This window comes from Schistocerca americana, chromosome 2 (genome assembly GCF_021461395.2).
Source record: "Schistocerca americana isolate TAMUIC-IGC-003095 chromosome 2, iqSchAmer2.1, whole genome shotgun sequence".
NCBI lineage: Eukaryota > Metazoa > Arthropoda > Insecta > Orthoptera > Acrididae > Schistocerca > Schistocerca americana.
In genome coordinates this window covers 656,099,906-656,124,083 of record NC_060120.1, presented here as the reverse complement: position 1 = coordinate 656,124,083, position 24,178 = coordinate 656,099,906, and the positions used below count along the sequence as shown (strand labels likewise).

The 24,178-nt window shown below is 42.8% G+C and overlaps 1 protein-coding gene across 1 annotated transcript in view; it reads right to left on the bottom strand.

The window, feature by feature from the left end:
* LOC124594290 (glutamate receptor ionotropic, kainate 2-like) overlaps positions 1-24,178 on the bottom strand; it is a 285,982-nt gene that overhangs the window by 6,672 nt on the left and 255,132 nt on the right. The window contains exon 16 of the mRNA XM_047132653.1: positions 12,783-13,051. Coding sequence (XP_046988609.1) covers positions 12,783-13,051 — 269 coding nt within the window. The remainder of the gene's footprint in view (positions 1-12,782; positions 13,052-24,178) is intronic.

Below are 24,178 nucleotides of genomic sequence, written 5' to 3'. Positions count from 1 at the left end.
TATTACTTTTCTACTATCAATGACATGGATGAAGACGAGATGTGAGATACAATGCTGTGAGAAGCGTTTGACAGAGCACTGAAAGACAAGGCCCCAGGAATAGACGACATTCAGTCAGAACTACTGGCAACCTTGGGAGAGCCAGCTATGACAAAACTTCTTCCATCTAGAGTGCAAGACGTACAGTATGAGACAGACGCTATACTCTAAGACTTAAAGAAGAATGTAATGATAACAAATCCAAAGAAAGCAGTTGCTGACAGGTATGAAAATACCGAACTATCAGTTTAGTAAGTCATGGTTTCAAAATACTAACATGAATCCCTTACAGAAGAATGGAATTATTGGTAGAAGCCGACCTCAGGGAAGATCAGATTGGATTCCATGGAAATGTAGGAACACGTGAGGTAGTACTGACCTCACGACTAATCTTACCGCTTAGGATAAGGAAAGACAAACCTATATATATAGCATTTGTAGGCTTAGAGAAAGCTTTTGACATTGTTGACTGGAATACTCTCGTTGCAATTGTAAAGGTAACAGGAGTAAAATGCAGGGAGCGAAAGGCTAATTACAACTTTTACAGAAACCAGATGGCAGTTATAAGACTCGAGGGGCACGAAAAGAGGCTGTGGTGTCACCGCCAGACACCACACTTGCTAGGTGGTAGCCTTTAAATCGGCCGCGGTCCGTTAGTATACGGCGGACCCGCGTGTCGCCACTATCAGTGATTGCAGACCGAGCGCCGCCACACGGCAGGTCTAGAGAGACTTCCTAACACTCGCCCCAATTGTACAGCCGACTTTGCTAGCGATGGTTCACTGACAAATTACGCTCTCATTTGCCGAGACGATAGTTAGCATAGCCTTCAGCTACTTCATTTGCTACGACCTAGCAAGGCGCCATTATCAATTGCTATTTATTTTGTAATGCATGTACCGTCAGACCGATGTTCACCAATTATGGATTAAAGTTAAGTATTCCAGAAGCTACGTACTATTTTTGCTACTATAAAGACCTTGTCCTGTTCCAGACCTCACGCCATCCTGCGTGAGCTTAAACGCGTGCCCTTCGGCCTCCCATCCTATTGGATTGGCTGTCTTGCCAGTCCACAAAAGAAGCAGTGGTTGAGAAGGGAGTGAGACAGGGTTGTAGCCTATCCCCTATGTTATTCAATCTGTACATTGAGAAGCAGTAAAGGAAATTAAAGAAAAATTTGGAGAAGGAATTTATGTTCAAGGAGAAGAAACAAAAAGTTTGAGGTTCGCCGATGACATTGTAATTCTGTCAGAGATAGCAAAGTACTTGGAAGAGCAGTTGAATGGAATGGACAGTGTCTTGTAAGGATGATATAAGACGAACATCTCCGAAAGCAAAACAAGTGTAATGGAATGTAGTCGAATTAGATCAGGTGATGTTAAGGACATTAGATTAGGAAACTAGGCAGTTAAAGTAATAGATGAGTTTTGCTATTTGGGCAGCAAAATAACTGATGATGACGAAGCAGAGAGGATATAAAATGTAGGCTGGTAATGGCAAGAAAAGCGTTTCTGAAAATGAGAAATTTGTTAACATCGATTATAAATTTAAGCGTTAGGAAGTATTTTCAGAAGACATTTGTCCGGAAAGTGGACATGTACGGTAGTGAAACATGGACAATAAACAGTTTAGACAAGAAGAGATTAGAAGCTTTTGTAATCTGGTGCTACATAAGAATGCTGAAGATTAGAAGGGTAGATCAAGCAACTAATGAGGAGGCAAGGAACAGAATTGGATAGAAATGAAAGTTGTGCACAATTTGACTAGAAGAAGCGATCTGTCGGTAGGGAACATTCTGAGACTCAAGGGATCACGAATTTGGTCTGGCGGGACGTATGTCTCTGGGGGGGGGGGGGGGGGGGGGGGGGAAGGGGGGGGGGGCAGAGGGTAAAAATCGTAGACGGAGACCAAGAGGTGGATACAGTAAGCAGATTCAGAAGGTTGTAGATTGCAGTAGCTACTCGCAGATGAAGAGGATTGCACAGGACATAGTAGCATGGAGAGCTGCATCAAACAAGTCTCCAGACTGAAGACACCAACAACCTCTGTAGCTTGAGGAGAAAAACCACTTTGTTATTACTTATTTAAAAAGATATTTAATTACTTTGTGATTTTATACTGAATTGTAAAATAACAGCCGAACTGAAAAAAATTTCTTATATACTATCTTCCACCAATTGATATCCAGGAATACATAGTATGAAAGTACGTAGCAGCCTTTAATTTTCAGTATTTGTCACCATACCTTGATCTGTACGATGGTTCGGCGCACAGATCTAATCACACTTTATCAAATTGATACAAGTATTTGGATACATTCACAATTCTGTTAAGTATTAAACATAGTTGTAGTTGCTATTTCAAATCTGTACTGCCTGAAAAAGAAGTGAAGCACCCACAAGACATGGTCGGATGACAGTGTAGCTTCAGACACGTACACACCATCGGCAGGTATGCAAATGTTTAGAGTTGCAATCCTCTGTGAGGGTTAGAACGGGCACCACAGTGCATTAGTGTTCTACATCTATGCGACTGGTCTGGATTTCACACTTAAGTGCGTGGCAGAAGTTTCTTCGAACCACCTTCAGACTATTTCTGTGCCAATTCACTCTCTAAGAGAGTGAGGGAAAAATGAACACTTAAAAATGGTTCAAATGGTTCTGAGCACTATGGGACTTAACATCTGAGGTCATCAGTCCCCTAGAACTTAAAACTACTTAAACCTAACTAACCTAAGGACATCATACACATCCATGCCCGAGGCAGGATTCGAACCTGGGACCGTACGGTCGCGCGGTTCCAGACTGAAGCGCCTAGAACCACTTGGCCACACCAGCCGGCAATGAACACTTAAGTCTTTCTGTACGAGCTCTTATTTTATAACGATGAGTATTCTCCCTACATAGGTTGGCGACAATAAAATATTTTTACATTCAAAGGGTGAAGTTGGAGATTGAAATTTCGTGTAAAGATCTTCCGCAACGAAACACGCCTTTGTCTTAACGACTGCCACCCCAACTCGCTTATCCGTGACACTCTGTCCCCTGTTTAGCGATAACAGAAAAGGAGCTGCCCTTCTTTGGACTTTTTCAATGTCCACTGTCAATTCTATCCGATGCGTATCCGACACTGCATAACAGCGCTCTAGCAGACGACGGAAAAGCGTAGTGTATGCAGTCTCTTTAGTAGGCCTGTTGCATTTTCTCAGTGTTCTGCCAATAAAACGCAGTCATTGGTTTGCCTTCCCCACAACATTACCTATGTGATACTTCCAATTTTAATTGTTTGTAATTGTAATTCCTAGGCATTTAGTTGAAATAACAGCCTTTAGATTTGTGCGATTTATCGTGCAGCCGAAATTTAGAGGATGGCTTTTCTTACTCATATGAATGATCTCACATTTTTCCTTATTCAGAGACAACTGTCACTTTTCGCATCGTACAGATATCGTGTCTAAGTCTTTTTTCAATTCGTTTTGATCTTATGATGACTTTACTAGAAGGTAAATGACAGCATCATCTGCAAACAATCTAAGAAGATTAGGAACAGCAAAGTGCGTGTAACGGTTCCTTGGGGAACGCCAGATATCACTTTTGTTTGATCGATGATTTACCATCGAGTATGTAATGTGACCTTTCTGGCAGGAAATCACGTATCTAGTCGCACAACTAAATCAATACGTCATAGCATGCAATCAGATTAGAAGTCTGTCGTAGGGAAAGATGTCAAAAGCATCTGGTAATCTAGAAATGGAATCAAATCGAACTCCTCTGTCGACAGCACTCATTACCTTGTATGACCAAAGAGCCAGTTGTATTTCACAAGAACGACAATTCCTGAATCTCTGTTGACTACGAGCCAATAGACCGTTTTCTTTGAGGCAATTCATAATGTTCGAATACAGTGTTTGTTTCAAAAACCTACTGCAAACAAACGTTAGGGATATGGGTCAATAATTAATCGGATTACTCCTATTTCCTTTCTTGAGTATTAATGTGACCTGTGTGAATTCCCGGTCTTAGGTACGGATCTTTCGTGGAGCGAGCGGTTGTATATGATACCTGAGTATGGGGCTCTTGTATCGGGATACAGTATTGATATACCATTTGAAACCAAAGACTTGCCTTTGTTAAGATACTTCGCTGCACGGAGGGTATCTACTTCTAAGCTATTCATGTTGGCAGTTCTTCTTGATTCGAGTTCTGGAATATTTACTTTGTCTTTTTTGGTGAAGGAATTTCGGAAAACTGTGTTTAATAACGCCGCTTTAATGACGACGTCATCGGTAATATTCCTTCTGGTGTCACACAGTGAAGGTATTGATTGTGGCTTGGCTTGTGAGGCTACAACGCAGTCCTTGCTATGAATATTTTCGCTTACTTAACACAAAAATGGCTCTGAACACTATGGGACTCAACTGCTCAGGTCATCAGTCCCCTATAACTTAGAACTACTTAAACCTAACTAACCTAAGGACGTCACACACATCCATGCCCGAGGCAGGATTCGAACCTGCGACTGTATCGGTCGCGCGGTTCCAGACTGTAGCGCCTAGAACCGATCGTCCACCCCGGCCGGCTACTTAACACATGAAACTGTTTGTATACGGTGTATTGTCTAGTGTAAATATGTATTGTAAATACTGTATTTAAATTATGTAATATTTAACACTGGCAAGTCAGGGCATATTTAGTTAACGTTGAGCAGAGAGATTGTTTTGTCGTGCCGCTGGGCGCGGGAGCGCGCCAGCGGGCAGTAGTAGCAGTGACGCCGTGCTCGGAGTAAGACGTACAGTCGAGTGCTGCTATTCTTAGCTGTGTTACATCTAACGCCTAGTGTGTGGCTCTAAGTACGACGGGAGAGTAATGGTCGGCATATCTGGAAGCATGGCCGGGCAAGTTATTATGGATTAATGGGCATAGTGCTGAAGAAACGAGGACTTAAATGTGAAGCGCACTGTGGGCCCAAGTCGCAAAAGTAAAAGCCCGCTGCCACATTGTGTCGCTGCCGTGGAATTCCGTCGATCCACCGACAACGAGGGAAGTAAGATCTACGTAATTTTCATGAGATAAAATTGTAGAAGGCTTGCCAGTGACTGTGCTTTTCTCTGAAGTTGAACAATTAATAACAAGCACTTTATAATCGAAGTGTTGCAGTTACATTCCACCCGACAATGACACCAAGTAGGTTCCTTCCGATCCTTACCTTATTGATCCGAGTGTGTCACGCCATTATCAAGAGAAAATATGTTAATTATCAAATTATTTGCATAGACGGTGAAGGGTAAATTTCATACTGGTTATCGTAGTTACTTGTTGCACTTAATAAGCTTACGCCAACCGTAGTGACTGTAGTAATAAATTTGATTATTAAAATTTATTTCAATGCATATTCAGCTGAAGTTAGTTCAAGGATATTTCATGAAACTATAAAGCTTATTCCACCTGACAATCCCCCAATTAATGAATTATTATCATTCAAAACATAGTTAATCAATTTTTGGCAATATATTTCATTATCAGTAGATTAAACTGTACAAAGTACCTAATTTTAAAGACGCAATGACAGTCCATTATTCAAAATCTAGATATATAATTATCTGTGTTGTCAGCATTGCACTTAGCTGACAAATTATGAACAAAATTATTATTAAAATACTTATTGAAAGTTAGCGATTAATGTTTAAGTGTAGATAGATTGTTATGACATTGTTTTATATGACTACTGAGCCTGACACAGCACTTACGTAAAAGTTCCTGCGTTAAAAGCAGGTAAACTTTATTTTTGACACAATTATTCTCGTACTTAACAGTACTGTCGCTTATCAGTTGAGCTGGCGACCGATTGTTTTAATTGCTTTTACAACTTAATCATTTCTTTCGGCAAAATTTCCACTGGCAAAATTTATTTCCAAATTATTTCCATTATTTCATTTACCGATAGTTATTGAATGAAATTACTCATTCAATAACGATCAAGTTATAACGTCTCCTGTTTCCCGCGGAATAATCATTATTTACTTCGGATTCTGAAGCTTTATCCCGATGCGGGTCAAAATTCATAATTCACGGTCATTGTCAACTAGTAATTTCGCAAATCCCGGGAAGCAGGGGGGTGTTATAGCCTCTGGTGCACTTAACATACGACGAGAAGCTCTTTGGATTTTCTGGCAGATTTCAAGACGGAGTTTCGTTGCGAAAACTATCATATGTGTCTCGCATTGAATTCCGCTCTAAGTTTCGAGCTTCAGTAAAATGTCCCCAATCTTGGAGATTTTGAGTTGTGTTTCTCGTTTTTAGTATTGTTACCAGGCCTGGTAGTGTATATAATGGGCTTGCACAGCGTCAGATGTTGAGCAATCACTGTGAAGGACACGGAGATGTCGCGTGCCTGCACCTGACAGAGTTTGGAAGTGGCCTCATTGTGGACCTCGATTTGGCTGGCTGGTGGAATCATGTACGTGGTGCATTCAAGTTCTAAGGCCTCCGAATTTTACCGCCAGCGGCGAGAATGAGAACTGTTTTAAATACTTAAAATGGCGACGTTTTCCTTACTTGAACAGCGGGCAATCATTCGTTTTCTGAATTTGCGTGGTGTGAAACCAATTGAAATTCATCGACAGTTGAAGGAGACATGTGGTGATGGAGTAATGGATGTGTGGAAAGTGCGTTCGTGGGTGCGACAGTTTAATGAAGGCAGAACATCGTGTGACAACAAACCGAAACAACCTCGGGCTCGCACAAGCCGGTCTGAAGACATGAACGAGAAAGTGGAGAGAATTGTTTTGGGGGATCGCCGAATGACTGTTGAACAGATCGCCTCCAGAGTTGGCATTTCTGTGGGTTCTGTGCACACAATCCTGCATGATGACCTGAAAATGCGAAAGGTGTCATCCAGGTGGGTGCCACGAATGCTGACGGACGACCACAAGGCTGCCCGTGTGGCATGTTGCCAAGCAATGTTGACACGCAACGACAGCATGAATGGGACTTTCTTTTCGTTGGTTGTGACAATGGATGAGACGTGGATGCAATTTTCCAATCCAGAAACAAAGCGCCAGTCAGCTCAATGGAAGCACACAGATTCACCGCCACCAAAAAAGTTTCGGGTAACCGCCAGTGCTGAAAAAATGATGGTGTCAATGTTCTGGGACAGCGAGGGCGTAATCCTTACCCACTGCGTTCCAAAGGGCACTACGGTAACAGGTGCATCCTACGAAAATGTTTTGAAGAACAAATTCCTTCCTGCACTGCAACAAAAACGTCCGGGAAGGGCTGCGCGTGTGCTGTTTCACCAAGACAACGCACCCGCACATCGAGCTAACGTTACGCAACAGTTCCTTCGTGATAACAACTTTGTGATTCCTCATGCTCCCTACCCACCTCACCTGGCTCCTAGTGACTTTTGGCTTTTTCCAACAATGAAAGACACTCTCCGTGGCCGCACATTCACCAGCCGTGCTGCTATTGCCTCAGCGATTTTCCAGTGATCAAAACATACTCCTAAAGAAGCCTTCGCCGCTGCCATGGAATCATGGCGTCAGTGTTGTGAAAAATGTGTACGTCTGCAAGGCGATTACGTCGAGAAGTAACGCCAGTTTCATCGATTTCGGGTGAGTAGTTAATTAGAAAAAAAATCGGAGGCCTCAGAACTTGAATGCACCTCGTAATATCCAGACTCGTGGGTCATTCGGATGTGACAGTGGAACTACATGGGAACTTGACGGGAGGCATACTCCTCGTCAAGTTTCCGGTTGACGATGTCTGACCACCACAAGGGAGGATCACGATATTGTGCAACTGCTGATGAATGGTGTGGTACTGCGTTTAGCGATCAATCTCTGGTCTGCACTAACGTGGTTGACTACCGTTGGCGAGTATGGTGGCGCCCTGTGGAGGGGTCCCACTCTTCCTATGTTTTGCAGAGGCACAGCGGTGTTACTCCTGGCATCATGGTGAATGGAGCAATTGGGTATGACTTCGGGTCACGGCTAATAGTGACTAAGAGAAGTCTGACAGTACAACGATATGTCTGCGTTCCCATGTGTTATCTCTCGTGTGACAGTATTATGGTGCCATTTTCCAACAGGATACTGCTCATGCATACGTGGTACGTATCTCTATGAGCTGTCTGCATGATGCATAAGTTCTCCTGCCATCAGCAAGATTCCCGGATCTATCCCTAATGGAACAAATATGGGAACCAGCTCGGACGTCAGATCCGTCCTATTACCAGTATCCAGGATATCAAGGACAAGTTACAACGGTTGTGGCCCAGCTTGTCCCATCTGACGATACCACGACTTGTTGGCACCCTTGCCAACCGAATCAGTGTATGCAACCAGGCCTGAGAAGACGCAACGTCATACTGATGAGTGGGCTGATACTGCCAAGTTCTTAGCAAATTTGACTCGATTTCGTAATCACAGAAATAAATCACATGCCCTTTCAACCCATCGAGTTTCATTCCTTTTCTTTCTCCTGTCCTGAGTGCTTCACTTTTACTGCCAAACAGTGTATACGGATTTATAGTAATACGAAACACAAGAAACGACTCTTAAGAAGAAAAGGAAATTAATGAATCAGTGCAGTATTACAGGCACCTAATTCAACGTTAATTTCAAGAATATAACCATTCAACAAAATGAACAGTTAACAATGAAGAAGAGCATTGGAGTCTCTGTAGCTCGCATGCGTTAATTATAGGTATTTTTTCAGTTGACTCTACGCATTAAATGAAACAAGTCTGACTACTACAGTACATTCAGAGACTCCAGTATCATATTATGATGCATGAAATTTGCTGGTTGGCTGTAAGTGGAGAGTATCTCAGCCAGGAATAGAGGGTCTACATTTGTCGAGCCGAAGGTTACTGAAAATCTTTTAGGGTAAAATTATGGAGTATGATTTAGCAATTCATATTCACATTTACCTCAAATTTTAGGATTTGTAGAGGCTACCTTTCTAGCAGAGCTGTGGCCAAACGAACTATCAGAGATAGTTGTAACATAGTCACATTTTATGAGCAAAATACGATTTGTTTGTCCAACGCCTACAGAAATATTTCTTCGCTCGTCGAAATTTCAGAGCTAAATTGTGTTTCAGCGATCACTTGCGACAGGATTTCATCTGTTCCAGCGCAAACGTATCAGCTGCCCACATTAATAAACGGCGTTGAAAAGGTGTCAGCTAACGGTCGTTCTACCCCGAGCAGCCTGTTTAAAAAAAAAAAATTCTTTTTCTACCATCTAACAAGGAAGAAAAAGTTTTTTGGCGTCTTTGTAACATTATTCGCTTCAAGAATCAGAAATCTGATGTCTTAAGTTGATAAGTAATGGCAGCACGAATATTTACGTTTGCAGCTATACTTGCAGGAATAGAAGTGCACAAAGCCAACAACACTTGTTCAAGACGAACGGGTACACATGTTGTCCACATACACTTCACCGCATTAAGGGAGCTGTCAGCTAAACTCATCCTAGTGATCCTCGCCGATGTCGTCTTCAAAAGCAAGGTGTTGGATAAGCAGTTAAACATCAAAACTACGACTCTGAAACCATCAGATTAAAACTTCTAGAAGAATGGCTGCAGTCAAGATAGAACTGAAGTTATATGAAATAAAAAAGGGTGATCTTTTCCGCCGCGTATAAACTCTACCGATTGATCGATTAGAGGATGCGGAACAAAAAATGTGTAATGAACTTATTTGCGGAAATGCATAAGTTCCATGCTAGAGACCATTTTTCAGTCATACATTGTCACAGAGACTGCGATCTAACACGCACTGTACCAAGCACCCACATTTACAGTATGTGTTGAAAATAGTTTCCATGTGCCTCAACATATGCGTGTTCGCGCCGTAGCATGTTCTGTCTCACACGTTCACGTCGGCCGTTCTTCATCCAAACAGTGTCAAAGGCAGCAGGAATTCTCTGCTACAGTGTCTTCACATCTGGAATGGGCTCTACATACATGATACTTTTGAGATGGCACCCTAACCAGAAATCGTACGGATTGAGGTCCGCTGAACGAGCAGGACGTGCAACTGGACCCCCTCGTCCGATCCACTCACCACAGATGACACGATTGTGATGCATCCGGACGTTAACGGCGAAGTGGGCTGGAGCACCACCATATAGCTGCAACATAACCCTCCGAATCACCAATGGAACTTCTTCCAGCTGTGGAGGCAAAGCCACCCGTAAGAAATGCTGATAGTTTTAGCCTGTTAGGCGTCGTGGGACGAAGACCGGTCCCAAATTACGGTCGCCAATAATCCCGGCCAACATATTCCGGTTGCACCGATGCTGATGATTCGCTGTCACCATACCATGGGGGTTCCGCACACTGTCCCACAGATGACCGTTATGAAAGTTGAAGATACCACTCCGCGTAAAGGTGGCCTATTCTGTGAATAGAAAGGATGACACAAATCCCAGAATCATGGTTGCCTTGTGAAGAAACCAGTGACAAAACTGCACCCGATGTGGAAAATCTATCGCTAGCAAGCACTGCACATGCTGTAAGTGATAAGGGTAGTAACAGTTGTCATGGAGAATGTTCCAAACGATCGTCTGGCTTATCCTGTACTGGAGAGTCAACTGCCTGGTACTGAAACAGCGGTCGCCTTCCACAGTGTTGATCACATTTTCCTCTAAGTCTGGTGTCTGAACATTTCGGGTACGTCCTTCACGATTTCCTGCATCCTGAAACGACCCTGTCTCAGACAAACGGCGAAACACTGTTGCAAACATTGAATGCTGTGGGTTTTGTCGGAGGAGATAGGTCTCCTGCTATAACATTGCTGCCTGCCGCCCGTTGCCATTTGCTTTTCCGTAAGGTGACACCACGTCGATAAGCTCTCGATTCAAATACGGAATCATTGCGTACAGCGCTGCATCACATCCACTACAAGGTGAGTCAGCAAGAGGAATGAATCGGACACAACATTACCAATTACTAAGGTAGGAACGGCGCTACAGCATGACGTGTGAGGAACAGTATGATCCTCTTGGAGGAAATGCATACTGTAACTGTGGCTGCGTGGTAGTGCACTTATAAGACCCAGACTCTGTAACAAAGTATGATTGAATAAATGGTCTCTAGCATGGAAACCATGCATTTCCGTACGTAAGTTCATTACATCTTTTTTGTTCCGTATCCTCTCATCTATCAGAGTTTGAATTCGATGGAAAAAGTCACCCTGTATAAACCAACCCCACCTGTTCAAACACGAAGGCATAGACGCAGTTCTGATCAGCGCGTTCATATCATTCAAAAGAGACAACATGCTCTGTTTGTCTGTCGTATTTGACGTCTTTATTGCACTTTATTTGTTCTAAGGCCGATGCCCAAGTTGTCGCGAACATTGCAGTTGTATCAATCTATCTGTGCCCAATGTAATGAAGAACTCAACACCATGCAACGTCTTGTAGACAGTTCGTTGGAAAGAGAGCAACGATGTTCACTGCAGTGATTACTTCACGGCCTCTTCATATCGAAAGAATAATGTCCAAATAATCTTTAAAAGTGAAAGTATCTAACCAAAATTGTTTCCTTTTTAATTAGTGGAAGTATCAAAGATAAAATTGCTCCAAAATAATTATTCAACAAACGTGCTCTGACTGCGAACTTGTTTCGTGCACTCCTCCATTTTGCCAGCAATGAAACATGTATTTGACTCAGCAATCAAGTTTAAGAGAATAATGCCGTTTGTGCAGTGGCATTAAGATGGTACTGAAAAATTAACTTTCGGCTCTGATGTTTACTTAATGAAATTATATCTTGAATTGAATAATGCCAGTTGTCCAATGGCATAAAAGTAGTTATTTGAAATAGCTTAGCTCTCATAACTTAAGTTATACCAAAATCTATTTCGAACCATGAACTGCACATACATATTGCATAGAGGCCTCATTTTCTTTACGTTGTTTCATTTGGTGGGTAACTTTACTTTACTACTCATTTTCATATCCCGTACAAGCAAAGGATGTGGATTATGATTCAGGCTGTTAGATTTAAACACAATGTTGATAAAAATTTAAGTCATATACAAAAACTACCATTTCCAACACTTTTGCGGCACGAATCACTCTTACAAAAAGTTTTACAAAATACCTACTGCATCAAAACTTGGACACACAAATCCTTACTCTGAACAGTATCTAACAAAAACCATTTTTGAAATAGTTTTATAGCTTCTCCCATAAACGTGCTAAAGTTTGCTCAGTGTACAACCTGAAAAATGCGTAGCGCGAATCCTCTCTTAAAGCTGTCACCACACGTCTGCTTCCTCAGAGCACTTAGCTGAGACTACTGAGTTTTTTACTGTGCGCGCCCGGCTCTCTTAACCATCAAAGATCCTCCCACGCAAAGATATTATACTCATTCCACCTTGCGGTTGGCAACAATCGACTTTATTTTCTGGGTCTACCCTGATCAGACATTAGCACATACCTTTCATTACCTCACTGACGAAGCAGGGTTCGAAATACGTCTGTGAGTTTTCGTGATAACGGCTACGGAGGCACAGTGTACACTCATGTGAAATAATTATACTCATATATTTTTTAAATTCATCTGTTGTGTTTACTTTCACACATTTGATGACGTGAGTGGTGATTTTATTGTAGCCCACCTCCAGAATAAAAGAAAATGTTATTGGTGTAGCAGCACATGTAACATTTGTTAGGCCTTTAGCAATGAGCTGCCTAGTTACACAAATATGGTTGTAGCTCCACGCACCTGTTCCTCAACGGCGATAGTCCGGCAATTCCAGAGGAACTCCAGGACGTTGATGATCATGGCGAGGATCATACCGCAGCCCAGCACGAGGAAGACGCCCCCCACATCGAGGATGCCCAGCTCGGCGTTGCTGCTGGAAGGCCCCTCCTCCTCGGCAGGACACTCTTTGCCCTCGGGCGCCTTCCACCAGAGCTCCTTGAGGGCGGTCAGGTTGCCTCGCTCCTGCAGCGTCAGCACAGCCCCGCTGATGGCTGTCCGGTAGGGTGAGTCTGTACCAACATAAGATGAGCCTTCCTGGAGGAATATCCGTTACGACTGCTCCGCATCTATATCTGCAACTACACTCTGCAAGCCACCTTGGCATCGCTGTTAGTCCCTCCCTTCTGTGTTCCACTCGCACATGACAACGACTGAGGGGAAACCTCTGTGTTGGCTCTAACTTCACTTATTTTCTCGTCTACTTACGAGAGATATGTAGATGCCTGAGTCTTCTTGAAGTACTCTCTCTCTAAACTTCAACAGCAGAGCTCTGCGATACGCAGAACGCTTCAGTTGTAGCGTCTACTATTGGAGTTTGGTAACTATTACCACAACGTTTTTGCGTCGAGTAAGCAGTCCCGCAACAAAACGAGTCACTCTTTGTTGGATCCACTTCAGCTTTTCTATTAATGCAAACTTATAAGGCTCCCAGACTGATAACCAATATTTAAGAATCGGTCCAGTAAGTCTCTTTGAACCCACTTCTTTTGTGGATGGATTGATTTCCTTACTTTCGAATAACTCTCAGCCCCACACCTGCTTTTCATATACCAGCTGGGTGTTTTAATTAAATCGGAGCTATCACAGAGGTCCAGTGTGGGTTGTAATTAACGTATGGCAGCGAAAATTAGTAGATATTATAATGTGTTAATGTGGAGCTGATTTACGCTGGAAAAAATTAAGTCCAATTTTGGCCACCATATGGTGTTGTAAATGTGAGAAAGACGTATAGAAATGTCTCCGTATGTAATGGATTAGGAATGTGGCGTGGGCAGAAAAGGTCAAACAAATGAGAAATGCGTAATATTGATTTTGTGTTACCCGTCGCTTACATAATTTATTCAATATGAGCAATGGAGAATCGAGGGGACGCTATACAGCACCATATTTGCACATTTTTGAAGGACATCATGTTCACCAGTGACTGTTAAACTTTTTATTTCCACTATTGCAATTTCGGCCTTAGGCCATTATCAAGTGCAGATGTTCTGGCTTTAATCCATGTCAACTTTATACAAGCTGACACATTTATAAGTCGTTGTCATTTGCTGTTATATATATTCGTAACGCTGCTAAGTAGTGCGAGCACACATGTGCATACATGGTAAAACAGCACAGTCTGTACATACACATGTTTGTTCCACCAGCACTAGTAACTTTTGCACTAAAACACAGCAGCAAACGACCGTTTACAGGCTACTGCTGAATTTTTTTTTTCAGGAGGTAATTGAAAGTATTGCTAACCCTCTTATGCTACCATTAACACGGCACAGTCTTCCATTGAGTGCAAAGAGTTTCTAAGACTCGCTTACACTGATCAGCAACATTATGACCACCTACCTACCATCGATATAAAGCAGTCCAGGCGATAGAAGCGTCACCTGACGGGGAATGACTGCTAGTCAGACAAACTCACACTGCATGGAGTATCAGTATCAATATCTGTGTTTAGTATTGGAAAGACTCACGATCTATCTGATTTTGACTGAGGGCAGTTTGTCGTGGCTTGGAGATTCGGCACGAGCGTTTCGGAAATTGCACGACTTGTCGGGTGTTCGAGGAGCACTGTGGTGAGTGTCTTCAACAACTGTCGAAACCAAGTGGACATCCAGACGTAATGGGGATTGGGCGGCCACTCCTCTTTACAAATGTCGAACGTCGTAGGATGTTGATCGTCGTAGGCTGGGAAGACTGGTAAAACAGGACAGGAGGCACACTGTGACATTAAACTGTAATGATGGGCAGAGTACAAGTGTGTCTGAACACACAGTGCAACGAACACTCCTAACGATGGGTCTCCGCAGCCAATGACCCATACATGTGCCAAGTTAACACCACAACATCGACAACAACGATTGAAATGGGCACATGAACATCGGCACTGGACGTTGGTGCAGTGACAGAGCGTTGTGTGGTCTGATGAATCACGATATCTTCTTCGTCAATCCGATGAGAGGGCAAGAACCGCCATGTTCCTGTGAACAGCTCATGTACTGCGGGACGGAGACAAGCTGGCGGCTGCTTCGTTATGCTCTGGGGAACATTCATGTGCGCATCAGCTGTCCCACTGGGGCTCGTGCAAGGCACCATGATGGCCAAGGAGTACCGTACACTGTCGGCCGAAGTGGCCGAGAGGTTCTAGGCACTACATCCCTCAAGCGTGGATGTGTGTGATGTTCTTAGGTTAGTTAGGTTTAAGTAGTTCCTAGTTCTAGGGGACTGATGACCTCAGAAGTTAAGTCCCATAGTGCTCAGAGCCATCTGAACCATTTAGTACCGTACACTGATTGCAGGCCACGTACACCCCTTCAGGACGATCGTGTTTACCGACGGCAGTGGCGCTTTTCAACAAGTTAGTGCGCCTTGTCACAAGGTCAGGAATGTGATCGCCAGATCTGAACCCTATCGATCACATCTGGGATATGACTGAACGTGGCGTTGGAGGTCATCACCCCTCCCCTCCAAGGAATTTACGATAATGAGGTGACTTGCGCGTGCAGATGTGGTGCCAACTCCCTCCAGCGATCTACCTCATTGCTTCCATGCGACGAAGCGTCGCCACTGTTATCCGTGCCGAAGGTGGACATACCGACTGTTAGGTAACTGGTCATTATGTGCTGGCTGATCAGGGTGTAAGCGCTTGCAGTGGAGTAAATGTATTGTTTTTGTGATTTGTTCCTTCCTCTTAACCGCTTTTAACAGTGCTCTGGAGCTGTTTCAAATATTTCTGACGGTGACCTTGCATCCCTTTATCGTCTCTCCCATTAGATATGTACCTATGACAAATGTTTGCCTAAAATGTGATTAAATAAATATTCATCTAACAGATACGTACAGTTCACCAGTAGTCCTATAAGTAAATAAGAGTAAACGAGGATTTTCGAGAAAGATGAGAGGGGCAAGGGGGTGTTGTGGAAGAGACTATCGTCTTTTACAGATCTTTCATATCTGTTCTGGGTGAGTAATTGTGAAACTGAACCTTATTAAGAGCTTAACATTTTGATATATAATGAAGGACGTAGCAAATTACATGGAGAGAATGGAAAAAGAGCACAAGATTATCGATCGTCAGATGAAGCAAGTTATTAAGCGTTTACTGCCTGACGGTACTAAAAAGTCCTATCCACTTCCTACAGTCATGAAACAGTACTGGCGTCGTGTCGGGACGTCTGTGTGCCGCTGATGTAGAGCAGGGCACTCTTTAGCTATGATACTTTAATATCTCTGCCCACAGAGATAATAACCAGCTGACTGTCGTACCTTTGTGTTGTTCAGTTCGTCAAGTGATTTTACGGGTCCTGCTGACTCGAAGATCATTATTGTGGGTGTTTTGATTTTTATAACCTGGTTTAGTATTCAGAATGAGATTTTCACTCTGCAGCGGAGTGTGCGCTGATATGAAACTTCCTGGCAGATTAAAACTGTGTGCCCGACCGAGACTCGAACTCGGGACCTTTGCCTTTCGCGGGCAAGTGCTCTTGCCCGCGAAAGGCAAAGGTCCCGAGTTCGAGTCTCGGTCGGGCACACAGTTTTAATCTGGTTTAGTATTGTTTTAGTTAATGTTAAGTGATATTACTAATGCAATAAATAAATAACCCGACCAGATACGACGAATCATAGTACTCTATTTTTAGTTACTTCGGTAATATTCTCCTCAAATACTAAATCCTTTGTTACAGTTTTCATAGTTTGTGCACAGAAGGGTAAGGAAGAACTAATCTACTCCACCTGCCCCACGCGTGGCGAAGAAATAAATTTTCAATGTGCGGAATTTGAATTGTATGTAGTGCTCATTCAGTTCACCGCATTAAGATGGCCACAGACGGGAACTACAGCACTGATTGACGTTCGAATTTATTGAGATTACAAAGAAAGCTTTTGGAGTTAATTACACAAAACAGTTATCTATCATTTTACCATGGAAACAGATAGATTCCGAATGTATCCTCGTATACAAAACGGCTCTTTAGGAGTGATTAAAAGAAATTGTGGGATTCAAATTAGGAAGGAAAGGACATTATTTCTTGAAAATTTTGGGTGTATGCGTCTTTTGAATAACTAAAATGACATAGTGCTGACTTTGTCTTGTTTATCTAACTTATCAAGTAGGTTTAGAGTCTTCATGGCATGATAATATGCATTAGTTACAGCTACTACGATTAACGAGCTGATTTGTACAGCCTTTGCTGATCGTATGTATTCCTGGATACGCCGACCACGATATTGCCTGTTCTTACAGTGAGGGGTAAAACGACCCGAAAGTAACGTCAGAGTAGGGTAAGGCATGTCGAATCGAGTAAAATTTCCCAGATAACCACAGGAAGAAAAACTACCGTTGAGTCGCTACAGCCACAAAATGTCACCCAAATACTTCCTCTCCCATACACTCGTCACTGATTGGCTGCCATTTTATGACATTGCTCCTCAATGGCGCATCTCCGACAAGCGTTAGTTACAAAATTTAGCTCGATTCGATGTCCCCCACCCCGCTCTGATTAATTATTAGGATGTCTTTTTCCACCCTGTTGAGCCTTCCATACTGAACTGTTACGTTGTCACAAACGGCCCCTGCCAGGAAGATTACACTCAAGACACCCCTGTGTACCATAGAACATACACAAGCACTTGCAGGCGCAACCAAGAGGAAAACAATTCTTCGAAACAAACAGAACTTGCTAGAGACTAATGCGAACCTGCAGAGGTCGGCTCACAGATGCAGGGAAAGTTGGAGTACTCCGCCGGCCTCCGCCGGCTTTATAAGGCCAGCGCAGCAGCAGTACAGCCAGTTCCTCGCCGAGCTAGGACCAGCTCCGACGGACCTCACCGACGCTCTTGATGATGAATGGTCGTCTACTAGTTACTTTTTTTTGTGATTGTTCAAAAAGTGTAGTTCAGTTTCAATAAACGACATTATACTGAGTGTTCTACAATACTGAGTATTCTTCATGAACCATCCACGGATAACTTGTAATAAATCGTTTTTGCGCTGGTGTTGTTGCGTCTTCTATTTGTTTTGGGTGGTTCGATTGTTCTCTCGAAACTTCCTGTCAGAGGATTTCCTGTGCAGAGAATTGAAGGCTATTTGGGCGCGTGCGCGTTGCCGTGTGATAGACTTGGATTCCAGCGCTGGGGCTGTGTGGCGGCTCCCCACGTGGTGCTGCGAGTGGCGCGGAGTGTGGTGGCAGGGGCCGGAGCAGTGGGCTGTGGTGTGTTCGATGTCGCTGTTACTTGAGCAATGGCATGGACCGCTTTGCGACTGCTAAGGGCAGTAAGAGCTCTTTCAGCATCCTAAAGTATTAATCAAGGTGCTGCATGATGTTCTAGAATCGCGGGCAGCGCAGTCTTGTGCAGCACGCAATGAGTTGATGACGTTGTGGGAGTCTTGTCAACTCTTCTTCGCCCTGGTATCCTGTGCCACCGAAGTTGTTTCTAATTGATCTTGAGAGCGAAGCTATGACGCGGTAGCCCGCCCGGCTAGCCGCACGGTCTCACGCGCTGCTTCCCGAGCGGGAAGGCGTACCGGTCGCCGGCACGAATCCGCCCAGCGGATTACTGTCGACGTCCGGTGTGCTCTCCAGCCTGTGGATGGTTTTTAAGGCGGTTTTCCGTCTGCCTCGGCGAATGTGCGCAGATTCCTCTTACTCCGCCTCAGTTACACAATGTCGCCGATTGCTGCGCAAACACTGTCTCCACGTAGGCGTACACCATAATTGCTCTACAACGCGAACTTTGGGGCTACACTCGTCTGGTATGAGACGTTCCCGGGGGGTCCACTGGGGCCGTACCGTACAATAACCTTGGGTTCGGTCTGGGACGGCGGTGGGGTGAGTGGACTGCTGTAGCCTGTTGTGTGGTTATGTACTACCGTGGGCTACGGCGGGGATGAAGCGTCTCCGTCGTTTCTAGGTTCCCAGTTCAATACACAATATGACGCGGTGGCTTTCTTCTTCCGGCTCTCCAGAAATCGGAGAGGTTATTGCGCTTATTATACTGTTCCCGCACCCTAGTTACATCTAAAAACCGAGTAATGTTTCTCTTATCACGTTTGAAACAGTATCGTGACCTCAAGTTGGTCCCGTTTTGTAGCGTTTTAAATCAGTAGCGATTGTGTGCAACAGATAACAGTAATTCCGTCCCTGTTTAGTGTGTAAGTGCCTTCTACAGGGTGTCCAGAAAAGGGCTCCCTGATTTCAAAATTAAATATCTCGAAAACAAATATCGATAGAGGAATGAAGTAAACGGTATGTTTATTGTGAAAGCTGTAAGAAGTTTATACAGCAGTTCGAAATAATAGCTACAAAAACGGCGCTGTACGCTGTACAGCTCATATCAGCATACATAAGTGAAATAATCGTATGAAAATAATCTTTGCAAACAATCACATCACAATGTTTTCAAAATGTTCCCCATTGGCACTAAAGAGGTGGCGCAAACGAAGAATGAAATTCTCCATCACATTCCGTAGTGTCAAAACCGAAATGGATTCACATGCCACAGAGATCGCCGATTCAAGCTCGTCCAGCGTGGCGGGATGCTTCGGGTAGACCATGTCTTTCACTGTGCCCCACAAAAAAAAGTCACAGGGAGTCAAATCCGGCAAATATGGAGGCCAATCCATGCCTGCACCAGTAAATTTGGGATATTCCAAAGCAATGACTCGATTTCCGAAGTATTCCTCAAGAAAGCGAAACACTTGTTCGGTCCGATGTGGTCGGGCACCATCTTGCATAAACCATTCAGTACCTGGTCGATCCTCTAACGCTTGCTGTGTGGCGACAAATTGTTCCAAAATTGCAACGTAACGTGCACCAGTGACAGTTTCTCGAATGAAAAAAGGGCCAATAATGCCACTGCTGCATACTGCAGCCCACACTGTAACTTTAGGAGAATACAGGGATTTCGCTTCACATCAATATGGCTTTTCGGAACCCCAAAATCGCCAGTTCTGCTTATTCACGTATCCATTCAGGTGTAAGTGTGCTTCACCTGTAAACCAGATGCAGCCAACATCAAATCCTTCACTATCAATCATTATGAGCACCTGATTAGCAAAGGCAACCCTTTGTTGCACAGCTCGTACGGGTATGGCCTGGTGCGTTTGAATTTTGAATGGAAACATGTGTAGGCTCTTTCTCAGTGTTTTATGCGTGCTGGAACGCTTCAAACCAGTCTCAGATGCAATTCTACGGACGGATGAGATTGGATTTCGCTGAATAATTCCAGAAACCGTGGCGATATTTTCAGGCGTAACTGCGGTTTGCTTGTGGCCAACATGCCCCACTAGATCATCAGTTACGCTGCCTGTTCGTTGAAATTTTGCTAAGAGCGTACGAATGGTTTTTGATTGGAACATTAAATCGTGCTTTAAAACTTCGCCTTGTTGCCGTAGGACTCTCTTCTAACCTGTGGTACTCTAGCACCAGAAAAACGCGTTGTTCAATGGAGTACATGGTTTTAATCTCTTCCTTCGGTACGCTAACCTCCTTTCACGTTTCAGTAGTGAAACTGATCGCTCTGGGCCTCCGATCACTATTTATACTAGGCATTACGTATGGCGATTACAGCGCCATCTGTTAGCAGCTTTTTTAACTATTATTTCAAACTGCTGTATAAACTTCTTACAGCTTTCACAATAAACATACCGTTTACTGCTTTCCTCTACCGAACTTTGTTTTCGGGATATTTAATTTTGAAATCAGGGAGTCGTTTTCTGGACACCCTGCATAAGGATTTACATATGTGAGTTACTTGTGGCAGCAAATTTATGTTTCTGGTGTTTCTATCCAAATGTTTTGCACTGCTTAATTTACTGTAAAGGCCACATTGGTGACTGATGTTTTAGAAAAACTCACGGAACAGCCATTTGACAGTGGGGCTTTACCTGTGTGTTATTATTTGGAAATATAAATCCTATTGTAAGTTATTCCGTTGCAGTTATTACTTAGCTGTTCAAGTTCTGTGTACTGTGGGGACTGTTAGTTATGGAAATTTTCTATTTGCTTCCAAGCTGTCATTACTGTCTTTTTAACAGTCTGGTTGAACTGAGAGTCTTGTAATGCAGTAAATCGGCTCCTATAGATAGATACTAGTTTGGAAAGACTGTGTGCCTGTGATAAACGTTATTTCGTATTTGTGTACACGGTCTTTAAATTACAAGAGTTGTTCACTAACTGAAGTTATGTAATTACTGTTTTCTTTAAATCTGTTCACTGAATTTAACTTTGGCGTAGCGCCATTTACAAGGTTTAATAATTTACATTATAGCTGAAAGGTCATATTAGCTTAACCAGGTGGAAATGTTGTAACTGGTTAAGTCAAAATTTAATAAGCACAGTGACATTGGAGGAGAGAAGAAAATTGAAAAACAAGAACACTGAAGATGCAAGAAAGATATACCGAAGGCTAAATAATGAACCACGAAGAGAAACAGAGCAGGCTAGGAAAAAATGGCTAAAAGAGGAATGTGATGAAATTGAAGAACTGGACAGGAAGGGAAGATACGACTTACTATACAACAGAGTAAAGACTATGACATGGGAACACAACAGAGCAGGAAGTGCTACTATGGAAATTTTGAGTAAAGACGAAGAGGTAGTGTACAAAGATCGTGACGATGTCCTCCAGAGATGGGAAGAATATATAAAAGAGCTATATGACACAAATAGCAAACCAGAAACTCTGGAACTTGAATCACACAACAGTGTAAATGATGACGAGAAAGAACCGACCATCGTAATGGAAGAAGTAAAGTCTGCCATAGCTGCAATGAAAAATGGCAAAGCGGTAGGTACAGATACAATACCGGGAGAAATACTAAAATGCTTGAACCACGATGGAATAAGAGAAATACTGAGGTTATGTAATAAAATATATGACAGTGGTGAATGGCCTGAGGACTTTCTGACAACAGCAATGATTCCATTACCGTAAAAACAAGGAACCAAGAAATGCAGCAAGCACAGGACAATCAGCCTCATTTCACATGCAGCCAAAATGATGCTAAGAATAATTAATAAAAGACTTGAAAAAGTAATGGAGGAGAATCTTGGCGAGGAGCAGTTTTACTTTAGACGGAATACGGGCACCAGAGATGCAATAGGGCTCCTATGAATCTTGGGAGAAAGGTTTATTGAAATAGGAAGAGACTTATATATGTGCTTCATCGATCTAGAAAAGGCATTTGTCAATGTGGTTTGGGACAAGCTGGCGACTATAATGAGGGAAAAGAGAATGGACTGGAAAACCAGAAGACTTATAAACTCATATATCTTAATCAAAAAGTTTCAGTTAAAGTGACAGGAGAAAGTACAAACTGGATCAGACTAGGAAAAGGAGTAAGACAAGGATGCTGTTTATCACCTACTCTTTTCAACCTCTACTTGGAAAATATGATTGACCAATGCCCATTAGATGACAAAGGATTAGAAATCGGAGGAAGAAGAGTAGGGTATTTGAGATTTGCTGATGACATGGTCCTTCTAGCCACAGGGGAAAAAGAATTACAGGATTTGGTGGACACCATTGCAACTAACGGAAAAAAATATGGAATGAAAATTAACACAAATAAAACAAAAGTATTGGCACTAGGAGGAAATAAGGAAACAAAAATTATGCTGAATGAAGAAACACTGAACAGGTGCAAAATTTTAAGTATCTTGGAAGCAGGATAGACAGCGACTGGAAGTGCACCACAGAAATTAAAACAAGGATAGCAATGGCAGAAGAGGCGTTTTATAAGAAAAGGAGAATATTCTGCAGCGGTCTGGACAGAGAACTCAGAAAGAGGCTCATAAAATGTCTTGTATGGAGTGTTCTTCTATATGGCGCTGAAACATGGGCTATGAGGAAAAAAAGACAGAGATAGGCTGGAGGCTTTTGAGATCTGGACATGGCGGAAGATGGAAAGAATAAGTTGGATAGACAGAGTAAAAAATGAAGAGTTACTGAGAAGAGTGGGAGAGAAAAGACAGTTACTAGATGTAATACAGAAAACAAAAAGAAATTGGATTGGATATATATTAAGAAAGAATGACGGACTGATAAAAACAGTTTTAGAAGGTTATGTAGAAGGGAAAAGGAAGCGAGGAAGAAAGAGATTCCAGATACTGGATGACGTGATGGACGGTACAACATACAGCAGCCATAAGAAGGAAGCAATGGATCGCAGAAAATGGAGAGGAAAAGGACATCCTAATATAGCAAATAACTGATGACATTGCTCAACTCAATGTTTAACTTTTATATCAAGTGAATGCGTCATTTTATAGTTGTTATCTGAAGTCTTTGAAAGTCATTTGAGTTTTGACACCTTCTCCTTTCCAAAGCTATAGTCAGTGTGTAAAATTTGTTGTTGCTGTTTGGTTTCATGGGGATCACCATCAGGCTGTTAAACTGTTATTTCTTGTTGCATGATGTTATTAGAAATTGTAATATTAAGTACAGAGCATTTGTTATTCTGTGAAAGGTAAAACAAAGTTTTTGGGTTTTGATATCGAAGTTTGAATTTCTGTGTAATAAATTACTTTAAGCAAAATGCTCCTTCTACTTCACATATGATAATACAGGGTGTCCGAAAAGCCTTCCCTGATTACATAAATTGATAGCTCAGGCTAGAAGTAAGACACAAATATGAAACTTGTGTCTAATTGTTTACAACTATCAAAGTTTTTTTTCTGTTTTAGGTTCGCAGTACGTAAGTAGTGGATGAGGTGCAGTGGCCAAAAAGCCACGTCAACCAATCAGGAGAAGGCAGAGTGTGTCCTGTGGTACCATGAGACACGATCACCAACCACAGTGCAGAGACACTTCCAGACAACATTTGGAAGGAATCCACCTGATGTAAAGAGCATTAAAGCCTGGTATGAGAGGTTCAAGAATACAGGATCGGTTGCTGACCTTCCGAGGTCTGGCCGCCCAAGAACCTCAGCAGACAGGGTGGAAGCTGTAAGGCAGTGTTTTCTGCGAAGTCCGAAGAAATCTGTGCGCAGGGCCTCACGTGAATCACAGATGCCAAAAAGCTCTCTCCATGACATTTTACATAAACGTTTATTGTTTCGTGCATACAAAGTGCAAATCGTTCAGGCTTTGTTGCCCAATGACAGTACACGTCGATATGACTTTGCGATCGAAATGCTATC